The sequence below is a fragment of the Giraffa tippelskirchi genome, chromosome 9 (genome assembly GCF_054371585.1).
Source record: "Giraffa tippelskirchi isolate mGirTip1 chromosome 9, T2T-mGirTip1v1.2.pri, whole genome shotgun sequence".
NCBI lineage: Eukaryota > Metazoa > Chordata > Mammalia > Artiodactyla > Giraffidae > Giraffa > Giraffa tippelskirchi.
This window is the reverse complement of record NC_137283.1, coordinates 10128695-10154924: the sequence shown is the minus strand read 5'-3', so window position 1 is coordinate 10154924 and position 26230 is coordinate 10128695. Positions and strand designations below refer to the sequence as shown.

At 43.8% G+C, this 26230-nt stretch overlaps 3 protein-coding genes across 39 annotated transcripts in view; 2 read left to right on the top strand and 1 right to left on the bottom strand.

Moving 5' to 3' along the window:
* LOC145520584 (large ribosomal subunit protein uL23) overlaps nt 1-13107 on the top strand; it is a 94807-nt gene extending 81700 nt beyond the window's left edge. The window contains exon 7 of the mRNA XM_081527346.1: nt 8890-13107. The gene's annotated coding sequence lies outside the window, so the exon portion shown is untranslated. The remainder of the gene's footprint in view (nt 1-8889) is intronic.
* MLH1 (mutL homolog 1) overlaps nt 1-26230 on the top strand; it is a 185518-nt gene that overhangs the window by 81700 nt on the left and 77588 nt on the right. For 5 of the 18 annotated variants that reach the window (XM_081527261.1, XM_081527262.1, XM_081527259.1 and 2 more), the window contains exons 1-5: nt 16422-16649; nt 18551-18641; nt 20682-20780; nt 24130-24203; nt 25783-25855. In XM_081527261.1, coding sequence (XP_081383387.1) covers nt 16534-16649; nt 18551-18641; nt 20682-20780; nt 24130-24203; nt 25783-25855 — 453 coding nt within the window. In that variant the 5' untranslated portion in view covers nt 16422-16533. Of the gene's footprint in view, nt 1-14253; nt 14434-15870; nt 15970-16421; nt 16650-18550; nt 18642-20681; nt 20781-24129; nt 24204-25782; nt 25856-26230 lie in introns of those variants that run through there. The other 13 variants (XM_081527275.1, XM_081527273.1, XM_081527264.1 and 10 more) reach the window with 11 other exon arrangements.
* Nucleotides 8410-16181, bottom strand: EPM2AIP1 (EPM2A interacting protein 1). Of its 20 annotated transcripts, none has more exons than XM_081527329.1 (4): nt 13409-16181; nt 10592-10678; nt 10154-10358; nt 8410-9160 (listed from the first exon to the last, which is right to left on the bottom strand). In XM_081527329.1, the coding sequence occupies exon 1, from the start codon at nt 16045-16047 to the stop codon at nt 14221-14223; it is 1827 nt and encodes a 608-aa protein (XP_081383455.1). In that variant the 5' UTR covers nt 16048-16181; the 3' UTR covers nt 8410-9160; nt 10154-10358; nt 10592-10678; nt 13409-14220. The 20 variants fall into 20 exon arrangements, with proteins under 20 accessions (XP_081383455.1, XP_081383457.1, XP_081383451.1 ...); XM_081527331.1 differs by having other exon boundaries at nt 13750-16181; XM_081527325.1 differs by having other exon boundaries at nt 8410-10182; nt 10281-10358; nt 13750-16181.

The window sequence follows — 26230 nt, the reverse complement described above, 5'->3', positions numbered from 1 at the left end:
ATGGAACAACAGACTGGTTCCAAATTGGAAAAGGAGTACATCAAGGCTGTATATTGTCACCCTGCTTATTTGACTTACATGCAGAGTACATCATGAGAAATGCTGGGCTGGAAGAAGCACAAGCTGGTATGGAGATTACTGGGAGAAATATCAATAACCTCAGATCTGCAGATGACACCACTCTTATGGTTGAAAATGAAGAGGAACTAAAGAAGTTCTTGATGAAAGTGAAAGAGGAGAGTGAAAAAGCTGGCTTAAAACTCAACATTCAGAAAACTAAGATCAAGGCATCTGGTCCCATCACGCCATGGCAAATAGATGGAGAAATGACTTTTTTTTCTTGGGCTCCAAAATCACTTTGGATGGTGACTGCAGCCATGAAATCAAAAGATGCTTCCTCCTTGGAAGAAAAGTTATGACCAACCTAGATAGCATATGAAAAAGCAGAGACGTTACTTTGCCAACAAAGGTCCGTCTAGTCAAGGCTATGGTTTTTCCAGTGGTCATGTATGGATGTGAGAATTGGACTATAAAGAAAGCTGAGTGCCGAAGAATTGATGCTTTTGAACTGTGGTATTGGAGACAATTCTTGAGAGTCCCTTGGATTGCAAGGAAATCAAACTAGTCCATCCTGAAGGAAATCAGTCCTGAATATTCATTGGAGGGATTGATGCTGAAGCTGAAACCCCAATCCTTTGGCACCTGATGACTCATTGGAAACGACCCTGATGCCGGGAAAGATTGCAGGCAGGAGGAGAAGGGGACGACAGAGGATGAGATGGTTGGATGGCATCACCGACATGACGGACATGAGTTTGAGCAAGCTCCAGGAGATGGTGAAGAATAGACAGGGAAGCCTGGCGTGCTGCAGTCCATGGGGTCACAAAAAGTTGGACACAACTGAACAACACCAATAACAACCCAGAGGGTCAGCATCCTTAGCTGCACGAGGCTCCTTTACCTACTGAGCTCCCATACCAGGCCTGGAGATTGTGGTTTTGTGCAGAGGAGACCAGGCACCAATGGTCCACCAGATTGCTGGCACATTCTCTGCAGCTCCCTCTGCCCAGATACTCCTTCCAGGAAACCCAGGACCCTCAGGGTCAATGGAGGTGACACCATTGCAGATCATGAGGGCCTCAGGGGAATACGTTATACAGTCTAATTTTTATACTTTCTTTCTCTTTTATTTTTTTCTTTCTTTCCTTTTCTCTTTTTTTTTAAATTTACTTCTTACTTTACATGGTAGTACAGTTGATTTGCAATGTTTTGTTTGTTTTAGTTGTACAGCAAACTGTTGCCTTTATGGATACACATATATCTATTTTTTTCTGAATTATTTTTCCATATAGATTATTGTTGTGTAGTTGTAGAATTCCCTGTGCTATTTAGTAGATCCTACTTGATTCTTTATTTCAAAAATATGTATATATATATGTATATTTATGTGTACTTGTTAATGCAGACTTCCTAATTTTTTCCACTGCTTGCATCTTTCCTCTGTGGTAAGCATAGATCTGTTTTCTAAATCTGGGAGTCTGTTTCTTCTTTGTAAAGTAATTCAACTTGTATTGGTTTTCAATTCCATGTATTAGTGATGTCACATGATATTTGCCTTTTTCTGTCTGAGTTACTTCACTTGGTAGGTTGATGTCTAGGTGCAGGCTTGTTGATGCAGTTGGCATTATTTCAGTCTTTTATTGCGTGGTGTAAACTTCCGATCTCTTCTTTATTCATTCATCTCTCGATGGACATTTTCCTTGCTTCTGTGTCCTTGCTGGTTGTAGTCATGCTGCAGTGATCACTGAGCTCCACGTGTCTTTTTAAATGAGAGTTTTATCTGGGTGTAGGTCTGGGAGTGGGGTTCCCGGGAGGGACCTGCGGTGGCTCCATTTTTCATTTTCTATAGAACTTTCATAGTGCCTGCCAGCAATTTCATTTCTCACCCACAGCAGTGGAGGGAGGGCTTTATTTCTTCAGTCTCCCCCATCACCGAGTGTGTGTAGACCGTTTGTTGATGGCCATTCTGAGGAATGCAGTGTGATACCTCGTTGTGTGTTAGATTTGCATTGTTAATAATGAGCGATGTTGAGCATGTTTTCCTGTGGTTTTCTGTTAAGGAGGATGACTAGCGTTTCCCTCTTGAGACTGGACTTTTGAGAGTCTGTCCTGTTTTGCACTGCTGTTGGATGCCTTACTCCAGGACATTACATCAAGGCCTGAGTCATTTGCTGCTCACAGCCTCCTCTTAAGCCCCTCTCATAAAGCTGTTGTTACCAGACGTGTCCACAAGGCGGCAGCACTTCCTCATGCCCAGCCCTCCAATTACTCAGGCACGCAGAGCCCTAAAGACCGTTCTGTGCCTGGTCTGTGAATAAGAGTGGAGAGAGTCAGAACAGCACCCAAGGACTTGTGTCCAGTGTTTTTACTCCTTAATTTTCATCCCCGGAAAAAGCCGAGACCCTGCCAAGTCCTTATACTGGGCATGCAGTACTCTGTTCCTAGTGCATCTCTTAAGGAAGGAGGCTGGAGATGGGAACACTACCACCTGGATGCGTGGAGATTAGGTGACTTTTGAAACCTACTTTTGCTGCACTAGGCTCCTTTACCTGCAGAAGATTCCTTCCCTGGTCTGGAGATTGTAGTTTCGTCCAGAGAGGACCAGGCACTAGAGGTCCACAGAGGTGCTGATTGCTGGCACATTCTCTGCCAGCTTCCTCTGCCCCGGATGCTCCTGCTGGGAAACGCAGGACCCTCAGGGTCAATGGAGGTGACTCCATTGCAGCCCACCAAAACCCCAGTGGAATACAGTAGGCAGTCTAACCTTTTTTCTCTTTCTGTTTTATTTTCTTCGTTCCTTCTTTTTCTCTGTTTTAAAATTTCTTACCTTATAAGAAAGATATACCTATACCAATACCTTATATAGTTTATTTACAATGTTGTGTTTGTTTTATTTGTACAGCAAACTGTTGCAGTCTCACATATGCATATATCTATTTTTAAAGTTAATTAATTTATTTATGTATTTTTGGCTGAGCTGGATCTTCACTGCTGCTCAAGGGCTTTCTCTAGATGTAGCCTGGGACTCTGTTTTTGCTTTGAAAAGTAATTCAACTTGTATCAATTTTTCAATTCCACCTATAAGTGACCACATATGATATTTCCCTTTCTCTGTCTGACTTACTTCACATGGTTTAACGATATCTAGGTCCATGCTTGTTGCTGCAATTGGTATTATTTCATTCTTTTATGATTTAGTAATATCATATGGTATATACCTACCATCTCTTCTTGGATAAAGAAGATAAATGGATGAATGGCATTTTTCTCACTTCTGTGTCCCCGTTGGTGATAATAGTGCTTCAGTGAACTTTGGGGGGCACCTGTCTTTTTGAGTGAAGGTTTTATCTGGATATAGGCCTGGGAGTGGGGTTGCCGGATCCTATGGTGGCTCCGTTCCTCATTTTCTATAGGACTTTCCTAGTCAGTCAGTTCAGTCACTCAGTCATGTCGGACTCTTTGCAACCCCATGGACTGCCGCATGCCAGGCTTCCCTGTCCATCACCAACTCTTGAAGTTGCTCAAACTCATGTCCATAGAGTCAGTGATGCCATCCAACCATCTCATCCTCTGTCGTCCCCTTCTCCTCCCACCTTCAATCTTTCTCAGCATCAGGATCTTTTCCAATGAGCCAGGTCTTTGCATCAGGTGGCCAAAGGATTGGAGTTTCAGGTTCAGCATCAGTCCTTCCAGTGAATATTCAGGATTGATTTCCTTTAAGACTGAGTGGTTTGATTTCCTTGCAGTCCAAGGGACTCTCAAGAGTCTTCTCCAACACCACAGTTCAAAAGCATCAATTCTTCGGCGCTCAGCTTTCTTTTTAGTCCAACTCTCACATCCATACATGACCACTGGAAAAACCATAGCTTTGACAAGATGGACCTTTGTTGGCAAAGTAATGTCTCTGCTTTTTCATATGCTGTCTAGGTTGGTCATAGCTTTTCTTCCAAGGAGCAAGGGTCTTTTAATTTCATGGCTGCAGTCACCATCTGCAGTGATTTTGGATTTTCCTAGTTCCTGTCAGCAGTTTACTTTCCCACCCATGGCAGAGGAGGGAGGGTTTCCTTTTCTCCAGTCCCTTCTGGCATTGGTTGTTAGACCCTCTGCTGATGGCCATTCTGATTGGTGTGAGGTGGTACCTTGTGGCGGTTGAGATTTGCATGTGTTTAATAATGAACGCTGTGGACCTTGTTTTCCTGTGGTTTTCTGTTAAAGAGTGTGACAAGACTTTTTATCTTAAAATTCGAGTCTTGAAAATTTACTCTAGGTTTAATTGTTTTTTTATCCCCTACCGCAGGACATTTCTGAAGACTTGTGTCATTTACAGCCCCCAAACCTCTGTGTGTATGAAGTGCCCTTGAACGCTTCTTGTGAAGTTGTTGTTACCAGAAATGTCCGCAAGGCGGCAGCACTTCCTCATGCCCACCCCTCTGATAACTCAGGCACGCAGAGCCCTGGAGACAGTGGTGTTCCTGGGTTGTAAATGAGAGTGCAATGTGCCAGAACAGCACCCAAGGACGTGTGTTCCACTATTTCACCTCTTACTTTTCAACTCCGGGAAAACCGCAAACCCTGCCCAGCCGCTGTACTGAGCATGTGGTTCTCCCTTCCTGGTATATCTCTAAGGAAGGAGGCTGGAGGTGGGAACCCCACCCCTGGGTGCGTGGAGATCAGCTGACTTTTGAAAACTCTTCCACCCAGAGGGCCAGCATCCTTTTGCTGCACTAGGCTCCTTTACCTGCAGAAGCCCCTTTCTCGTGTCTTGAGATTGTGTTTTGTCCAGAGGGGACCAGGCACTACAGGTCCACGGAGGTGGTGGTTGCTGGCACATTCTCTGCAGCTCCCTCTGCCCAGGATACTCCTGTTGGGAAATACAGGATCCGCCGGGTTAATGGAGGTGACACCATTGCAGCTCACCAAGGCCTCAGGGGAATATGTTAGGCATTTATTATTTTTTTCCCTTTCTCTCTATTTAGTTTCTTTTTTTTTTCTTTTTAAATTTTCTCCTTGCTTTATATTGGATTATAGTTGATTTACAATGTTGTGTTTGTGTTAGCTGAAAAACAGACTGATTCAGTTATTCATATATCTGTTCTTTCTTGGATTTTTTTTTCCATATAAGTTGTTGCCAAGTGTTGCATAGAATTTTCTGTGCTGTTCTTTAGATCCTATTTGATTATCTGTTTCAAACTTGTATATATATATATATATACACACATATATATTTTTTTATGTTAACCTTCTAACTTTTTCCTCCTCCCCCATCTTTGCACTGTGGTTACCACAAGTTTGGTTTCTAAGCCTGGGAGTCTGTTTCTGGTTTGTAAAATTGTTCAATTTGTAGCAGTTTTTCAATTACACCTGTAAGTGATCAAACATACTTGCCTTTCTCTGTCTGACTTACTTCCCTTGGTATGATGATGTCTAGGTCCATGCTTTTTGCTGCAAATGGCATTATTTCATTCTTTTTATTACTGAGTAATATGCATTATGTATACCTACCACCTCTTCTTTATGCACCCATCTGTTGATGGGCCTTTTTCTCACTCCTGTGTCCTTGCTGGAGGTAATAGTACTGGAATGAGCATTGGGATGCAAGTGCCGTTTCGAAATCGGGTTTTATTCAGATATAGGTTCAGGGTAGAATTGCCAGATCCCATGGACAGAGAGGCTTGGCTGGCTACAGTCCATGGGGTTGCAGAGTCGGACACGACTAAGCGCCTTAACACACACATGTTGGCTCCATTCCCCGTTTTCCTTGGACACTTCATAGTTCTTGCCAGCAGTTTACTTTCCCACCCACAGCACAGGAGGTAGGGTTTCCTTTTCTCCAGTCCCTTCTGGCATTGACTGCTTATAGACCCTTTGCTGATGGCCATTCTGAGGGATGCGAGGTGATACCTTGTTGCAGTTTAGATTTGCATGTATTTAATAATGAGGGATGTGGAGCTTGTTTTCTTGCTTTTTGTTTTTTTTAACGAGTGTGACTAAAGTTTTTCTCTTAAAATTTGATTCTGGAACGTTTACCCTGTATTTTTCTTTGATCCCCTACCCCAGGACATTTCTTGAAGACCTGTGTCTTTTTTCTGCGGGAGACCTGGGTTCGATCTCTGTGTCGGGAAGATCCCCTGGAGAAGGAAATGGCAACCCACTCCAATATTCTTGCCTGGAGAATCCCATGGACGGAGGAACCTAGCAGGTACAGTTCATGGGGTCGCAAAGGGTCGAACACGACTTCTCTTTAACTTTGTGTCTTTTTTCAGCCCCGCAGCCTGTGTGTATTAAGTGCCCTTAAGCGGCTCTTGTAGTTGTTGTTACCAGAAGTGTCCACACGGCGGCAGCACTTCCTCACGCCCACCCCTCTGATAACTCAGCCAAGCAGAGCCCTAGAGATAGTCCTGTGCCTGGGATGTAAATGAGAGTGGTGTGTGCCTGAACAGCACCCAAAGACTTGTGTTCCAGTATTTTCACCCCTTAATTTTCACCCCCGGGAAAACCCCAGACCCTCCCAAGCCGCTGTCATGGGAGTGCAGTACTCTGTTTGAGGTCCATCTCTAAGGAAGGAGGCTGGAGGTAGGAGCACCAGCACCTGGAGGCATGGAGATCAGGGGACTTTTGAAACATCTTCTACCCAGAAGGCCAGCATCCTGTAGCTGCACTAGACTCCTTTACCTGCAGAAACTCTCTTACCCTGTCTCGAGATGTTGGTTTTCTCCAGAGGGGACCAGGCCCTGGAGCTCCATGGAGGTGCTGAGTGCTGGTACATTCTCTGCAGCTCCCTCTGCTCATGATACTCCTTCCTGGAAACCCAGGACCCTCAGGGTTATGGAGGTGACGCCACTGCAGATCCCTAAAGCCTCAGTGAAATTCAGTAGATAGGGCTCCCCCCACACCCCTTTTCTTGTAAGAACAAGTTAAATATCATACTTTACATGCAGTTGCGGAGTGAGCGGGTGTTAGTCGCTCAATCGTGTCTGACTCTTTGCGACCCCGTGGACTGTAGCCTGCAAGGCTCTTCTGTCCATGGGATTCTCCAGGCAGGAATCCTGGGGTTGGTACCCTTTTCCTTCTCCAGGGGATCTCCCCAACCCAGGGAGGATTCTTTACCGTCCGAGCCACCAAGGAAGCCTGCAGTTTAGTGTTTCTTTATCTATAACATCAGCAAAGTTATATAAAAAAGTGGTAAGTGCTTAAGTTGACCTCTTTCAGTTAGTTTTAATAGAAAGTATAATGTACCAATAATGGTACATTTAAAGAAGCCCTTTGTTGTGAGTGCTTTTGCACGCGTGCGTGCTAAGTCACTTCAGTTGTGTCTAACTCTTTGCGACCCTATGGACTGTATCCCACAAGGCTCCACCGTCCATGGGATTCTCCGGGCAAGAATACTGGAGTGGGTTGTCATGTGCTCCTCCAGGGGATCTTCCCGACCCAGGCATCAAACCCACGATCTCGTCTCCTGTATTGACAGGTATGTTCTTTACCACTAGCACCATCTAGGAAGTATAAGTGCCTTTGGGTTGTGCTTAGTATTAGTACTTATTCCAATGCCCTCTCACCCCTCTTCACCCCTCTCAGTACCTAGCTATCCCTTATGGAAGTAAGCATGTAACAGTAAATTTTAACAGTGTAATCAAATTGGTGAACAGTAATTCACAATCGGTGGAAGTATAAGCCAAGACCTTACAGATTTCTTCAATTTATCAAGTAGGTTTTACTTTTTTAATCTTAATCTCTAAATCCCTTTCAGGGGTTTAAAGATTATTGTGTTTCTGCAATTATTTTACTCATAGGGCATATTTGCCTCTTATTACACATACAATAGTAATTGACTTAACATAAACCAGTGTCATGGCTTGTTAAAATGATCTGTGTACGTTAAGTACTTTCCTGGTGGTCCGGTCATTAGGGCTCCGGGCTGTCACTGTAGGGTTGTGGGTTTAATCCCTGGTCAGGGAATCAAGGTCCCATCGAGTATGTGGCTCGGAAAAAAAATGATCTATGGAGATGACAACCGCTTTAAGGATGGGGTCAAATTATCTTCAGTTTCAGAGTAGAGTGAGCTGGGGGAGGGAAGGGATAAAGGATATGATGCAAGATGAGTAGGAAGGAAAAGGGTATGTGTGGGTACAGATCATGCAGGTGGACCATGATAAGGACCGTGGATCTTATTCTGTGATAGCAGCCACTGGAGCATGCTGAGCAGACGACTGGCATGCTCTGATTTATATTTTAAAATACGATTAGTTAGTTGCTGTGTGAATCATTATGAGAGAAGTATGGAACAGGGCATATACCAAAGAGAATAGTGGGAAACACGGGCGCACACATTCAGTGAAAGAGACACTAAAATGTTCGTAGGAACTTTATTCATAACAACTACAAACTGGAAATAACCTAAATTTCCACCAACAGTAGAAGGGATTCATAAATCGTGGTATAAGTCATACAACAGAACACTACATAGAAGTATTAATAAATGAATCACAACACGGATAACTCACAGATACAATGCTGAACAAGAGTACACAGAATTATTATCTTTACATGAAGCTTTAAAAGAAATCTCTGGTGAGAACGGTCAGAATAGTGGTTATCTGGGGCAGGGTGGGGGTGTGCATGGGAGGAAGTGTTCAGTGTCTTGATTTGGTTGATGGGTTCTAGGGTGTACAAACAAATCCACAAGGTGTGCACTAAGTCTGCATTTTACTAAACATAAATTTCACTGCAATTAAAAAGAAAAAATACTTTCAAAGAAATTTTGTAGAGAGAAACATAGCTATGTGTTAGTTGGTAGTACCGTCTTCCAAATATTTTTGGTTCTCTTCCAAGGCATGAGGAGGGATCACACTCCTTGGACTTGGTGTGGCCATGGGATCTCTTCTGGCCAGTGAGAGTGCTGAAAGGGCCTGCAAGTGACTTGTCCTACTTTTTCATTTCCCTAAATGAGCAGCCACACCCTACGTGACATCCGCTTGGTCAGCTCAAGCCCCAGAATGAGGACCACTTAGAGCATGGATCAGTGAACACTCTCTCTGAAGGGTCACATAGTGAGTACTTTACATTTTGTGGGCTGGACACTTTCTTCGGGAACTCCACAATTCTGCCAGGGTAGAGGAAAAGCAGTCATAGATAAGGCAGACACGAACGGGCAGGGCTGTCTCCCAATAACTTTATTTAGATAAACAGGCAGCAGGACACACCTTGCCCGTGGCCTCCAACCCCTGACTTAGAGCCCAGGCCCTCGCCAGACTACCAGAGAAAAGCTGGGATTTTGTGGTTGTTACCGCATGGCAACCTAGCCCATTGATACGGAAATAGGTTCTGTTTTCAAAAAATCTAGAGTACTGAACACTGACTTAGTTGGCAGGCATTCTGGAAGTTGCTGTTGGAGAACAGAAGAAGTAATTTCTGCAGGGTAATGCCTGTTATGGAATGGAAGAATTCCCTGGAGAGAATCTGGAAGGCAGAGAATCTCTCTTTAAGAAAAGGAACTGTTGGTAACTGTTGGTCCCATTTGACAAAACAGACAGGAAAGGGATGAACTCAGAAAAGAGTTCATCAGTTTGCAAGCAGAAATATAAGGGGATAAAGAGAGTTCACAAACTCAAGTACTTATTGGGTAGGAAGAGGCTACATCTCAATTACAGAGAGAGATAAAAAGGAGAAATCCTTTATACCAAAGGTTGAGTAAAACCCAGTTTTGCAGCAAGGATCACATCACTGGATGACAATCACACTTACTGTTAAAATCGCTGAATTAGTTAATGAGCCTCAAGCTAAAAGTCCAATTAAGAGTGTAACACCAGTTAATCCCTTAAACTGGAAAAAATGGCTCACGGATAAAAGAGACTCACAACACCTGGAAGCCCAGGTGACCCAGAAAATAAGTTGAGAGAGGCATGAGACCAAGAAAGCAAAGAAAGAGCAAATCTAAGCAGCATACGTTGAGCAGACAGCACTTCCGGGTTACCTTCCTTGGGGAGGTGGTGAGTGGTGAGGACGTTCTCCAAGTAGGAAAGCATGTGAACTGAGTATCTAGTGATCAGAAGGGCTGACTGGGTCCTTCTTCTAGTATTTTGTGAAATTTACTTACTTTAAAATCCCAGAAGAGCCAGAAACCATCTGTAAAGGAAAAGAGCAGGTGGTTTTCTCCCAGAGTTGATGCTTATAGAAGGAAAAGAGATATTAACTCTTAAGCAGGTATTATCTTTTTCTGGTACCGAATGCAACTGAAGTATTGTTTTAGTCCACTACATAGTTGTCCAATCTTTCTCATCCAGGTTCCTTTGTAAGCCTGCCTTTAGAAATTAGAAAGAAAGAAAAAATGAAGACTTCTATTATCAAGGAGGTAAAGACAGTACTACATGGTGGATTATATGAGTACACTTCATTTTACTACTTCATGTTTACAAGGGCCAATTACAATCTAAGTGTGTTTCCTCAACAACATTCACACAGTAAATATTTGAGCCACATGCCAAGCACTGAACTCAACTCTAGGAATACAATTCCCTAGTCACAAAGAACTTACTTTCATTTCTTAATTGGCAATTGGTGGATAAGTTACCCAGCAAGCAGGTCGTGGCAGAACTAGAGAAGGTCAGAGACTACGAAACGACTGCAAAGAGTAGAATAGACAAATATTTACTCATCCAACTATTTACCGAAAAGCTAGGCATTATGCTAAGCATTAGATACAGCAGTGAGCAGGCATATACATGGTCCCCAGGCTTGCAAAGCTCAGTGTAGCACGGATCAACAAGAAGGATCAATAAAGTGTGCTACGTATATGGCTGGGGAGAAACGGGGCATTTAGGGATGCATCATAGGGGCACTTAGTCTAGAGGAAATGGATGAAGGCTTCCTGGAGGAAGTGGCATATACACTGCACCTTCTCCTAAGAGCCGTGGGTGAAGCAGAGGGGTGATGTGACCAGACTTCTGGAGCAATCTGGCTGCAGTGTGACAATGGATCACGACCAGACAGAGGGAGACTGAGGAGGCCACTGCTGTAACTTAGGTAGGCTGACGGCCTGAACCAGGAGAGTACACTGCAGAACTGAGGAATGTTTAGGCAACAGACTTCACAGAAAGGTGTGTGTGAGTGGATGTGATGGATGAAGAGGGAAAGGTCATGGAGACCTGAGTTTTGGGCTCAGGCTGTGCCAACTGGATGGCTGGCACTGGTGGTGCCATTTACAGAGAGAGGGACCAGGAGAGGAGGAGCAGGTTTGGGGGACAAGGTCAAGGACATGTGTGATGCCTATGAGACAGCAAAGTGGACTTGAGTTAGCAATTAGATACCAGGAATCAGGGAAGGTCAAGAAAGGAGACATGAATTATTTGCATACAGCTGGTAACTGAAGGGATGAAACAAAAAAAAAAGATCAGCTGAGGAGGTGATGTCAACAAGACAGCTTAAAACCAAACGAAAAACCCCAAGGACACAGATGTTTAAGGGAAAGAGGTGCCTGCAAAGAGGATGGAGAACGCGCACTTGGAGATGGTCCCTCCCCAAAGCCAAACTAAGCAAGCATTTCAAGGAGGGCGGTCAGTGGTGGGAAGAGGGTAAGCATATTGACAAGGACTTGGGAAACTTGGTAGAGCGATCGGAGCACAGTAAGGGAGAGCGGGAATACAGACAAATATTCGATGAAAACTAGTAGGAATGCGAGATACTGGGACACAAGAGTCTCTTAAAAAATAGTACTTACTTTAACTATGTTCACTGATATGACAGGACCAGTAACAGCTATTTTATAAAAAGTAACTTGTAAAGACTGCCATGCAGTTACAGAATTACTTAGTACAGAAAACAGTAAAATACACACTTCTTGTTACAAACAAGGCTAATTTACATAGCAAATTCTCTATTCAGGGCTAATTTAAAATTCTGGGCTTATATCTCCCCCACAGTCAGTGACTACAGAACTAATTTTATGATCACCCTAAGCAAAACATATAATGCAACTTCACAAAATGTACAAAACTTCAGTATTCGAGGAACCGGAGTTAGAAAGCAGAAGCAGCTTACAGGTCTTCCAGTTATCCTTTCAATAAGGCACCTGCCATGAAAGTGAGTATTCCAAGCTACTGGAAAATTACCGGCAGATGTTTTTGTTCTCTTTTGGTTTTTTAATCTGCTGTTCCTCCAGATGTTTAAGCTTACTCCCTGTTAATCCAAATCTTAACTTGACCATTCTAAGTATCTTAGTAATATAGAACACTTTTCTGCCGTAAACTACTTGTGTGTAATAAAACGTATGTGTAATTATGTGTAATAGAACAGACCCCCTTTAATCTGGCTCAGTGCCAACTACTGATTTCTAAATGCTGTTGTGAGCTACCCGAACCTATCAGGGCCTTGACTGTATCTTACCAGCCAAATCTGGAATGCTGGAATGTTTCCGCCATCAAATGTTATCAATTAGCCTAACTTGCCCTTCTAATTCTGCCTCTACCGGTAACTTGCCTTTTCCCTCAAGATCAGATGATGTACTCGGGTCGGGGGGTCTGCTGGAACTTTGGGAGGAGTACGTTTTTACTGGGCTGTGCTGTCCTATGCAGCACAAGGGGAGGGTGTCATTGCTGCTTACACGCCAGCAGAACTTCCTCCTAAAGAAAGTCATAATTAAAAACAGTCTCCTTTGTTTCCCGACATTCTAAAGGAGGAGATACTGTCTGATTGAGAACCACTGGCAAGATTTTGGTTTTTGGGCTCTTCACTGGCATCCATTTTGATTGCTCAGGCTTCAGTTCCTTCTAAATTCTTGTTTATTCTGGTTCCTTGAATTTGCTGAATTAGTGGCCATAGAAATGCATTCCAAGAGTTAAGACAGGACTTGAGCACAAGTTTTCAAATTGTGCTTGAGCAGATCTCTAAGTTGGGTCCTGTCCTTAAATCATTTCACATATTTGGCTTTACTGTAAGATTTTTTAATGGTTAACACAAATTTGAAAATTACTGTGTTAGTCCAAAGCAGGTGTCTCACTAAAAAATATGGAACTGCTACAATCAGTCAATAAAGCTGCTTCTGGAAAGTTAAAATATTTCCCCTTGTGCAGTCTTAAATACACAATGTGTGGGACAATGTCAAGTTGGTAATAAATCCACTTAAAATCACAAACAACATTCGATACATCACGTTAAAATAAAGGATTCCCTTTTAGCAGGATTTCTTTATAAAGCCGTATCACCCAGGCCGATGGGACAAATAAGCTAAAATAGCTCACACCTCCTCATCCTGTGATGCAAACATCTTCTCTTTCTCATCCTTTTTGACAGGGCCAAACTGTCTAGAGTACAAAAAAGAATGACTAGTGGGCAGCCCCTAAGGGTCTATACTTACCATAGTCTTTTAACAGGCAAGCTCATAAAAACGGCACCCAACTGTGAAGCATTCAGGGGAAACTGCCAAAAACTGGTTAGTCTGATCTCCAAACTGTAAAAGCCTCTTAAACTAGCAATTTTAAACAATTCTTGCTCCTCTGACTAAAACTTTACTCAAATTGAGTAAAATTTCCTGTTTAAGTAATATCAGTTATCTCTACCATGGGGCAGGGGAAGGTGAGAGAGAGGAAATATGTCTAAAGTAAGTAAATATTTTTACTCTAGACTCAGAAACATGTCAAAAAAAAAAACAGTCTCCAACATTTTGATAATTAGACAAAACACCTCCACTGTATGTACCTTCCTCCTTCGAAGAAGCTTCTGCAGTTGCCATGTGAGTTTCTGCAAACTGGCTCAAACATATATATAAGAAGTTGATACTTTCAGACTACACGCATCAGAATTTTAACACTTTTTTGGTTAAAATAAGAGCAAAAGTTTCTTCCAAACACCTTAAAAACAGACTTCTGATTCAACTCACATTATTAGTACTAAACTTCTTTAAAAACAATTATATCATAAAAGCAAAAGATAATGACTTTGCCATGAAATTCAGTTTTAGAAAAAAAAAAAGGCGTCTTCAGGTGTCAGTCCCATGCTGCCTCTTGAGATGGAAAAAAAATAGTCTGTCTAAAGAGTGTCAGTTGTGATCAATTTTGACGAAGAACATGGTGCCTTCCCATAATCCACATTAGCAAACTTGAAAATCAAACAGACGTTTGCTTTTAGAATGGATTCTTGTTGAGTGTTTCAATGTCGTACTACATAAGTTTATGGATTGGATTCATGTCTTCCTCTCACAAGATCATCCCAGCGCGGCTCTATTTCAGTGGTGGCAATGCGGAACAGGGCGTGGAGGTGTTCGTCCGTCAAAGGCTGGCTCAAAGTGTGCTGGTTTCGAGTCAAGTATGAAAAAGCCTTTTCACAGATTTTGCTGCTATCAAACAAGGATGCCACCTTACAGGCAACGCCTTTGATAATCGGGTAAGACTCTGCAGACAGTCCGGCATAGAACTGCCCTAAATCTTTGGTTCTGTATTCGTCCCAAAGGTTAGTATTTGCCTGAAGTTTTGTGAGTTCCACCCTTACTGAAATAGGTGCATATTCAGGTTTAAAGCTAAATGGATTAGCAAAAAGCTCTAAGTCCTTTTTAATGAACTTGAGGTCCTTGAAATGTCGCTCAAACTCTTTCTGTAGGCGACAGATCACCCCTCGATACCGCTCAAGATCGAGGATTTTTTCGTCTTCTTGAAGATTCTCTTTAAGCTCATCAACCACTTGGCTCAAGGCAGCAAAGTTTGTCAGATTTTTTTCCTCGACTTGTCTCTGAAGTAAATTCAGCTTCACTTCAAAGGCACAGATATGGTCAAAGGCGGCGGCAGCGAAGACTTTGCTCACTCTCAATAGTTCGCTGATTTCTCGAAGGTGGTCCATAATATCCACCAGGAAGCCAAAGTCACAGAGCCATTCCTTGTCTGTGAAATGGACCGTCGTGGCTCCTATCGAGACCAAGAATGTTTCTATCTCTTTTCTTAAGGAAAATATTAGTTTCAAAGTCTTCCCTTTCCGAAGCCAGTTGTTCAGACAGCGTCCGTTAACCCTTTCACCGTGCTCTGATTCAGATTCAGTCAGTAAAGCCTGAAATTCCGGCCGCCTGACGCCTCTGGTCTTAATCAAAACTATCCATTCAGATACGGCATTTATGATCTGATTAACATCCACATCGTAGGAGCTCAACAGTTCCAAGTGAAGAAATCCCGAATAGTGGATCACATTCCAACAGTTGGGGCTTACAGCCTTTTCCCTCATGTATGACACCAGTCCCGAATTCTCACCAATCATCCTCAGAGTGTGGGTCGTGGTCAGTCCAACCATGCGCTGCAGGCTAAGCCCGGCCGTCTGCAGGGCCTCAAGGATTGCCGCCATGAGGGCGCCAACACTGAAGTGATGAGTCAGGTTGATTATGGTCAGAAGCTCTTCGTGCACCTCCAAATCGTGGCCGACGCCGCGGACAAAGACCAGCAGGTAGTTCTCATAGGCCACAAAAGCCTGGTCGTCCAAGGCAAGGGAATAGGCTCTAAAGTCCTTGGCTCGGTTAAAAAGTTGACTGCGTAGATTCTGGTGAATGTCCAGGACCCTCTGCCGCGTGGTCTCTGGAGATAAATCGATGCCATCCATAATGCCTACGTGATCGGGCAGCACGTCTCTCAGCATCACCGCCATGCATCGGTGCACAAAGTCCCCCTCGCCCCAGCCGCAACCCTTCAAGGCCAAGAGGCGGGCGAGTCCCAGGCCTGCACGAGCTATTCTCTGCTCCGGAGTGAGCGGGGCGGCCTCCGGCAAGTCGCCCCGACGCAGACGCTCCACCAGCGCCGCGCGCTCGTCCTCCGCTACATACCGCTCGTAGTACGCGTGCTCGGCCTCGTAGTGCCGCTTGACGTCGGGTTCGCCGGTGGCTGCGACCAGGCGGCGACAGACCAGGCACAGGGCGCCCTCGCCCTCCGGAGGCTCCACCACCAGGTACCGCTGGGTCCACTCGGCCCGGAACGCCCGAGACTCGTCGATTTCCATTTTGCTCCTCTTGGGCGTCATCCACATTTCACGGAGGCCACAGGAGACGGGCCGACCTCTGGGAGGCCGCAAGCAAAGGGGAGGGAGGAGCAGGAGCGGGGCCCCAAGCGCCTCCTCCGCTCTGCGCCAGATCACCCCAGCGGCGGACACCAACCTGGGGCACCCGCGCGTCCGTTCCTATTGGCTGGAGATTTCGTATTCCCTAGCCCCAGGCAGGAGCCAATAGAAGGAGCAGGCCGCGATTGCAAGCGCGCAGGCGCACATCCTTCCAGCTGCGAGGCGAACGGAAGCCGTGTTAGGGCGGGACTAAGAAACCGGAACCACGGGCTTCACGGGCATTAGAGCTGCCCAATCAGTAGCTTCCAGGACCGGAAGTGACGCTACAGCCCGAGGGTTAGGCTGGATTTCGTCAACAGGATTGAGGGAAGGACGTGGGCAAGAAACTGTATGGAGATTGGCTGGAGGTACTTCCAGTGAGCTTCACGCCGTGACCCGGGATCGTCTGGCGCCAAAATGTCGCTTGTAGCTGGGGTTATCCGGCGGCTGGACGAGACAGTGGTGAACCGCATCGCGGCAGGGGAAGTTATCCAGCGGCCGGCTAATGCCATCAAGGAAATGATTGAGAACTGGTACGAAGGGAGTCCAGGCTTTTTCCGAGGCCACTACATAACGGACCGCCGCTGTGGATGGCGCGGACACGCCTCTTTGCCCCGAACCCCAGCGTGTGTGGTCGCGGCGGCGGAGGCCGAGGCTGCCGTCTGCTCCCCTCACGTGTCCTCGAGCGTTCTCGCGAGACTTTAGGGTTGCTGGGGGAGCGAGGACAGTGAACCAGTGTTATTTTAATGACGCTATTAACTAAGAAACCCTTTAAAAACGGTATATGCAGAAGGTGCAAGTTTTTAAATGTCTAAAAGTTTTATAATTAAATTCCCTTCTTCCTTCAGAGGGTACCATGGGTTATCAGTTTCTTGCTTATTCCAGAAGTCATCCATCTACATTCTACAGTACAATTCACTTAGAGTTATAGTCAACATTAATTGCTAGGATTTTAGGAGAGGACAGTGAACTTGGGGTTTAATTTGTGATTTTCCTATTTCCAGGCTAGTCCCCACCTGGGATTTTCCTACCCTTTTTGTGGAGTCGCTTCGAAGGTCCCTTATTTCTCGGGGGTAGTCCGGGGATTCTGAAGTTTAGAACTGTCACACAACCATTGTGGAAGGAAGAGGTTAAAAACGTGGAAAGAAGGTTAGGTGTAAACTGTAAACTCCAAAAAAGGACAGAGGCTCATAGTATACCTAAATGTGCCGGATCCATTGTGTTGAAATGCATTGATGTGGGACTTCCCAGGTGGTCCAGTGGCCAAGATTCCGTCCTCCCAATCCAGGGGGCTGGGGTTCAATCCCTGGCCAGGGAACTAGATCCCACATGCTGCAACTAAAGATCCTGCGTGCTACAAACTAAGACCTGGTGCAGCCAAGTATTAAAAAAGCGATGCATTGATGTTAATACAGTCCATACGTTAAAGGGAAAAAACAATGTTCCAGTTGGAAGGTTTGTAAAGGGATTGTTCTGAAAACATAAACAACCATGGGGGTAGTGAAAGAACAGTGGGTCAGAAAGGACCACCAGGAGAAAGGAAGAGAATTAGAAGGTGGACGAAAGAAGGGAACCTGAGCATTGTTTCTCCTTTTGACTTTACTTATGTAGTTGGCAAAGGCTGGCTTTTGTTTCTCCAATTTTAGAATTAACTAACAAAACAATTTAAGTGTGTTAAGGTACCGTTCAGAAACACTACACATATTAGATCACTGGCGTACAGTTCTCTAAGAAATTTTGTAAGGAGTCTAGCTCTGCTGTTTTTAATGCAGAAGTCAAGAAGCGACTTAGCAGCAGCAGCAGCAAGATGATTAAATGCAACTTCAATTCAGGGACTCCTGAGAAAGTTCTTTGATATTTAAGTAACTTATTATCTTATTTCTGAATAAATAATTGTCTTCCTAAGGAGGAGGTAGCTTCTCTTTCTCATGCAGCCCCAGGCTGGTTTATTTTCTCTTGCTCGGTAGGTGCTCTATGCTTGTAGGCTATTCTTTGAAGGTGTAATAAGGTGTATTTAATTTTCTGCAGCACCATTTTTTCTTTCTCCCAACATATATTTTCATAAAGAGAATAGTGGAGAAAAACTTTTAGAATTTTTTCCTTAGTGACATTTTACAAGGGTCATGTAGGATCCTGGGGCTGAATCAAGTTTGAGTAACAGATGGTAGAATTAGTTTAGAACTAGAGGAGCACAAATGTTGCTGAATGTCCTATTGGAAGTGATGGTTGCCCCCTCTGCCCCTCTCTTCTTTCCCTCTCTCTCAGCATGTAAGCTGGTAACATTGTAGTCTCAGAGCCTTTACGACAAAAGAAAAACACATTTATCAGTCTTGTATTTGTCTGAAATTTGTTCTTATGCCTTGATTCGTTTTAAAATATGTGCATTGGAGTAGCTGCAGACTGATAAATTACTGTTTTTTGTTTGATTTGCCAGTTTAGATGCAAAATCCACAAGTATTCAAGTGGTTGTTAAAGAGGGAGGCCTGAAGTTGATTCAGATTCAAGACAATGGCACTGGGATCAGGGTGAGTAAAACCTCAGAGCTGCAGGATGTTTGTGTGCTCCTCGGGTTGCATCTGCAGGAAGTGGTGGAACTTTGCCCTGTTCTGGAAACTTTAGGCTTTAATGGATGGGATTGTTTGAGAACTTCAACAACAACAATAAATATTTATTGAGTACCTATTTCATGACCAGCAGCTTTCAGGAGAGTAAGGAGGTCAGGGATCGGGTCATGAGGCCGTTTAAAGGTTGAGTGTTCTGAGCAGAGAGAACAATACACACAAAAACCACAAATTGGAAGCTTGCCTGACATGCTTAAGGACTAGCAAGGAGCTTGGGGTGTCTAGAATGCGGTGGTGGGGGGAGTGGAAGAGTAGCAGGAGATGAGTTCTGAAGGAGAAGCAGGCTGAGCATGCAGGAACTTGCGGGACGTTGTACAATCACTGGCTTTTACTCTGGATGAGGAGGAATATGATGAGAGCATTTTGAGCCAAGAGGTAACATGGTTTGCCAAGTTTTATAAGAACTCTTCCGTCTGCAGTGTGGAAAATAGACTGTAGCAGGACAGGACAGAAGCAGTGAGATTCTTTGTTGGTGATGATGAACAAAGCTCTCAGAATTTGCTGGTGTAGGGAGTAAGAGAGAGAGGAGTCAAGAATGACTTCAAGGTTTTGGCCTGTGCAGATAGAAAGAGAAGCTGCGATTTACTGATGGGAAGGCTATGCAGCAGGCTGATTTGGGAAGATCAGAAATTCATTTGGGGGTGTGTTAAAATTAAGATGCCTGTTAGTTGGATCCATGTGTGAGTTTGGAGTGCAAATAGAAGTTTGGGCTGAAGATAAAAATTTGGTGTATTGCATTTAATGGTATTAAAAGCCATGAGACTCACATGAAGAGACACTTGACGTGATTAGTCATTAGGGAAATAGAAATAAAAACTTCAGTGAGATCCCACTGGACATCAATTAGAATGGTTGTTTTAATTAATTAATTAATTAATAAAAAGATTATCACCATATCCTGTCTGCCATGTGCTTCAGACAGTGGGATGTCACTCCAGGGCCTTTCTTCAGATGTGTAAGCTCCCTCATCCATTAAACCTTTGATGTCTCAAAACGGAAATATTGGCAAGGATGTTGAGACATTGGAGCCCTTGTACATTGCTGGTGGGAGTATGAAATAGTGCAGCCACTATGGAAGAAAATGAAACAATTGCCATATGATCCAGCAATTCCACTTCTGGGCTTATACCCAAAAGAGCTGAAAACAAGGTCTTAAAGAGATTTGTACACTCATGTTCATAGCAACATATTCATGATATTCCAAAGGTGGAGGCAACAGATAAGTGGATAAACAATATATAATAAATACATACAATGGAATGTTATTCATCCTTAGAAAGGAGTGAATTTTTGACAAACGCTACTACATGGATAAACCCTAAAGACAGGATGGTAAGTGGAATTAGCCAGTCACAAAAGGACAAATACTGTTTGTTTCCACTTACATGGCGTACCTAGTGTAGTTAAATCTTTAGAATCAGAAAGTAGAATGGTGGTTCCCAGGGGCTTGGGGGAGGGAGAAATGGAGAGCTTTTGTTTAATGGGTACAGTTTCTGTTTGGGAAGATTTCAGAGTTCTGGACATGAAAGTTGGTGATGGTTGCACAATATCGTGAATGTACTTCCTACACCTAGAGAGGGTTAAAGTGGTAAATTTTGTTATTTTTTTTTAGTGCAATTAAATAATATCTAAATTTTTAATAAAGGAGTTTCCAAATAATAATTTTTGTACAATCTGTGAGCCTGCATGAGATCATCAAGAGAATGAGTGTAGACAGAGCAGAGGTCTAGGGACGGAATTGTGGATTATCCGCTGTCGGGGGGAGCTGAGAGGGAGTGCCACGGCCTCGTGGAATTCTGGATGCCCAGAGGGGAGCCTCCTGCTGATTTAGAACTCTTCTCCCAAGAGCATTTTCTTCCTGGAGTCAGTCAAGAAAAGGGAAATTCAGGAAGATTGGGAAAAACGAGTAACGTAATTATTTACTTGTTTCTTTGCACCTTGTAGAAAGAAGATCTTGAGATTGTGTGTGAGAGGTTCACCACGAGTAAACTGCAGTCCTTTGAGGATTTAGCTCATATTTCTACCTATGGCTTTCGGGGTGAGGTAAGCTGAGGATCAAAGCAGAGTGTAAATATCCTCCTGTGATAACATTTCTGCCATTTGTCAGCCTGTGTTTCTCAACAGGCCAGTAAGATATCATGCTTTTTACTTGTTCAGTTGAGTTCAGTTGCTCAGTCACGTCTGATTCTTTGTGACCCCATGGACTGCAGCATGCCAGGCTTCTCTGTCCATCACCAACTCCCGGAGTTTGCTCAGACTCATGTCCATCCAGTCGGTGATGCCATCCAACCATCTCATCCTTTCTTCCCCTTCTCTTCCTGCCTTCAGTCTTTCTCAGCACCAGTGTCTTTTCTTATGAGTCAGCTCTTCACATCAGGTGGCCAGAGTATTGGAGCTGGAGCTTCAGCCTCAGCGTCAGTCCCTCCAATGAATATTCATGACTGATCTCCTTTAGGATGGACTGGTTTGATCTCCTTGCAGTCCAAGGGACTCTCAAGAGTCTTCTCCAACACCACAGTTGAAAAGCATCAGTTCTTCGGTACTCAGTCTTCTCTATGGTCCAGCTGTCACATCCATACATGACAACTGGGAAAACCATAGCTTTGATTAGATGGACCTTTGTTGGCAAAGGAATGTCTCTGCTTTTTAATATTATGTATCTCCAAAGATACCCAAGTCTCTTGATGGAAGAAGACTGCACCACCTACCAAGTTTTCTTGTCCAAAATCAAATGCGAATCTTAAGCAATACTTAGATCTGAGTCCCAGTATACCGAAAATACAGGGAGTGAGGGAGCCTGGTACAGGGGGCCGAGACTGGGAAATCACGTGATAAAAAATGTGTTTCCTGTAAAGTAGACTGCACAGGGGAAGAAAGGTGAAGAGGGGAGCAAGAACCCAGGTTAGGGGTTTAAGAGGCACATGAGCCAGCTCCAGCGTGCGGGTCTTACTTGGATCCTGATTTGCACAAACTAAAACTTTTTTGAGACAGATAATTGAACTCAGATTGATTATTTGATTTTATTGAGAAATTACTGTTTGTTTTGATACAAAAAGTTTCACGAGGTTCTTATTTTTTGAGTCCTAATCTTTTAAGTTATATTCTGAAATATCTACAAATGAAATTATATGGCATATCGTGGGGACATATGATATAGAAAATGGATAAAAAGACTTTAAAGACTAAAATAGCTTATATTTTTATGATAACACTCTGGATATAAAGATATCATTCAGTATATGTAGGACTACGTAAATTATAATGGCTGTGTACTGTTCTGTTACTTATATGTACTATAGTCTATTTAAAGGTTTCCTGTTGAACGTTTATGCTCTTTGCCATTTTTCTCATGCCTAATGCTCTGGTGAACATTCACACGTACAGTGTGTTTTGTTCAGTTAATTTTCTTAGGATAAGTTTATAGATATAATGTTTGTGAGTAAAAATATGCATACATTTCCAGTAACTTGTATTAGCTTCCTATTGCTGCTCCCCCAAATGACCACAATCTTAGTGGTTTAAAACAACACACATTTGTTATCTTGTGGCTCTGGAGGTAGGGGACATGGGTATCACTGTGCTAAAATCCAGGTGTTGGTGGGCAGTGTTCCGGCTGTATTCTGGGGGCTTTGGGGTACCAGAGAAACTGTTTGGGGGTAGTTATTTGGGGGGATGAGAGTACAGGGAAGGGAATAGAGCCAATTATTTTTCATTTTAGGCCTTTTTATCACGTGAATGTATTTTTACTTTGATTTTTTTCCTGTTTTAATTAAAAGGTAGCTTTTTGTGACCCATTGCCACAGTTCAGATCAAATCCAGGTGGTCTCAAGCATCCTCCAGCTCACAGTGAGCCCCAGGTTGTTCCAGGAAGGAGTAGCATCAGACTGTGAACCTTGAGGTTCCCCTGACTTCAAGTAGGTCTCAGGTCAGCCCTGGCAAAGCAGTTTCATTCTGACTTTGCAACTTCCCGAGTCAGTTCCTAAGCCCAGGGCCTTCTGTAGCCTTAGCCCAGTTAGTTGTAGGGTATCTCTGGGGTTGTGATTAAACAGGGAAGATTTACTGAGGGCTCGCTGTGTGCCTTCCATGGTTCTCAGCCCTGTGTGTGTGTTAACCCTTTCACACTTGACAACTCTGAAAGAGTAGGTTGTATTATTATTACCCTGTTTGACATATTGGCAACTGACACTCAGCCTTTAAGAAGTGTGGCTGGAGTGCACAGCTGGCGAGAGGCAGAATGGGGCGCTGAGCCCTGGCAGTTTGACTCCAGAGTCTGTGTCGTTATCCCCTTCCCCCAGTACTGTACAAAGGCCCCCGAAGCAGCTGGGTCATCTGCCAGTGGCTTGCTGTCTTCATGGTGTTGGGTAGTGTTGTCGTTTTGGATGTATTTCATGTCCTTCCTTATCAAAATAGCAAAATCATTAAAAAAAATCAAGTCTTAAAATCGTTTACATATTTAATAATGAAAGTTAGGACTTCCCTATAGCTCAGATGGTAAAGAATCTGCCTGCAATGCAGGAGACCTGGGTTTGATCCCTGGGTCAGGAAGATCCTCGGGAAGGGAGTGGCAGTCCACTCTAGTATTCTTGCCTGGAGAATCCCATGGACAGAGGAGACTGGTGGGCTATAGTCCTTGGGGTCGCAAAGAGTCAGACTGAACTGAGTGAAAATTAGCTCATCACAGTCCACCAGGGAAATCCAGCTAGGACCTGGTAATCTCTGAGCCTGAGCTGTGGTCCTTGTTAATGAACTGAAGCTGCCACCACTGTATTTACTGTCTGCTCAGATGTCGCGTATCACAGTGCTGAGGTTGTGTTTTTTTATGCTGTGATGTCCTGTGAAAGGAGATGCGGGTTCCAAACTGAATCAATCTTGATTTTCAGGGGGAAAAATGGTCATTTTTAAAAAAAATTGTTTCGTCTTAATTGCATAATTTAAAATTTTTATTTCTAAACATTAAATTGATTACAGAAAACAGTTTTGAATACAGTTAACAACACTATCAATTTGGAGTGATTCCATTATCCCATTTCTGAAGGCAAGCTTTAAAATTGTTAGAAGACAAGTCATTGAGAATATTAAATATGCCTATAACTCTACACCTGAACACAGTTGCTGTTAACATTAATTCTTCGTTGTGTTTTCTTTTTGGATTTTTATATATATATATATATATTTTTTTTTCCCCTCTTGTTCTAGTAATTATGCTGCAGATTCAATTTGATAGCTTCCTTTTTTTTTTTAACATGTCATCAAATGAGTGAGCAGAGTGCTCATTGTTACCATTTGTTAATACAAAACAGAAGAGGCAATTTAGGTAACTTCTCCCTTAGTGCGAGATGGGGGTGACCCAAGGGTGGGCTTTTCTTTCACTCCATGTCCTTTCCTTCCTTAGGCTTTGGCCAGCATTAGCCATGTGGCTCACGTCACCATTACAACCAAAACAGCTGACGGGAAGTGTGCGTACAGGTATAGTGCTGTCCTCTGCTTAGCGTCTAGATTCATCCTCAAACATGCTTTTGGCCTGCAGCTCAAAGTAATCCTGTCTAAACACGAATGTTATCTTTTTTTGCCTAGATCTTGGGTACATTTTCTTTCCTCCCTTTGGATTAGTTGATAATCCAAAGGGGTGGTTGTAAGTAATAATCTTCCTTCATGAACTTGTGAAAGGTCCGCTGTAACAGATTGCAAGTGCCTGGCACCGTGTCTGTTAACACCGAGGAGGGCTGAGTCAGTGGGAGCTGTGATGTCATTCTGCCCCTTGGCCCTTCAGCAGAGTATGGCTTTGGCCTGATGACACGGCTGTGGCTGGGATGCCAGAGGATTGTGACTCCTTAGCTGCCTCTGATCCCCGGCCACACGTGCGTGCATCTGTGGATTCCTTCCCACTGGCTGTCTCTTGTGCCAGCACAGAACAGGAAGGGGATTCAAGGAATCAAAACCATACCTTTGCTCTCATAACCATTGGCCATTACTAGTGAAAGATGGGTATTCATATCTAATTCCTGCCAAAAAGGAGAATCTTTTTCTTATCATACAGATGGTTAGCTTATATAGAAAACAGCTTCAACAGAGGGCAGTTCTGTCTGTTTTTCAGCCCTCTTCCACAGATGAGGGTGTGCCATCGCGGATGATGGAGCATTTCAGTCTGCAGCACTTGGTGCTGAAGGGGGTTGACTAGATGCAAATTGTAACAGCCCTAGGACCTGGCTGGGCTGATAGGATTAGAATCTCTTCTCACAAACGGGAGGTGCTTGTGGGTGAATGTCTTCTGAAATAGCCTGGGGCACAGGCTGCATTTCTTTGCCTCTGGAGTGTTACGCCCCTACTTGGGACCTCTCATAGCTCCCCCTGCGTGGCAGGATGAAATCCAGAGTCTTCAGCAAAGCAGCTCGCCCCCTCCCCAGGTGCTTAGTCCATCTTCCCAGCCTCTCCCCACAGCCGCGCTGCTCCGTATTCTAAAGCTTCTGTGCTTTTGTCTATCTTTTCCCTTCCTGGATGGACTTCCCTGCTCTCTCCACTTGAGAAGATACCAGGCTAGGGCCCAGGTGAGGTGTCATCTCTTCTGCGACACTTCCTCCCACTCCATCCCAGGTTCAATGTTTTCCTTCTCTGGACCACTTGGCACCTTGTTCCACACTTCAGGGAACAATCTGTCCCCTCACTAAATGAAGAACCTCCCAAGGCCTGTCTCTATTTCAGGGCATTTACAGGCCTGATACATGATAGCCCTTCAATAAATGATTGCAGAATTATTGACAAAATGTTACTGTCATCTTAGGCAGTGTCAGAACTTTTGTTTGTAGCCCAGAACTCAGAAACTAAAAATGCAGTAGTTGGTAAACAAACAAAAAAATAGAGATTTTTCCCCTTCTTTGGTACCCATTTAGCGTGGTTATGGAAGTAGAAAAAGGGAGGAAGCTGGTAACTCAGACAACATATAACATGGCTATATTTTAATCCATTGTTGGTGTAACTTAACTTTTGTACTCTTTGGAGAAGTATCTATTCTCTGTTATCTCTCAGTATCTCTTATCTTTTCCAATAGAGCTCATTACTCAGATGGAAAGCTGAAAGCGCCTCCTAAACCCTGTGCAGGCAACCAAGGGACCCAGATCACGGTAAGAATGGTACACAGGAGGCTACATTGTTGAGAAAGAGCATTGTATAAATACTGAAATAAAAGGCAAAATTGTCTCTGAGTTCTCAAAGGATTGATATAATGAATATTTACCAGTTAATAGAAGCCTCAAGATATCACCCTGTAAGAAAGAGAAATGATTGATTTTTGTGACATGGCAACCTGCCCATCGCCTCCTTTTTTTTAAGAGACTGGGAGATTCTTCTATTGAGATGGCAGAAATTGGTGGCAGGGTAGCTGCCATTGAAAGAACCTTAAACTTGACTCCAGAAGACAAGTCCAGAGTCCTAACCTTGCCACTCAGCGGCAGTGTGTCCAGAGGCAAGTCATTTAATGGCCATCATCTTACTTTGCT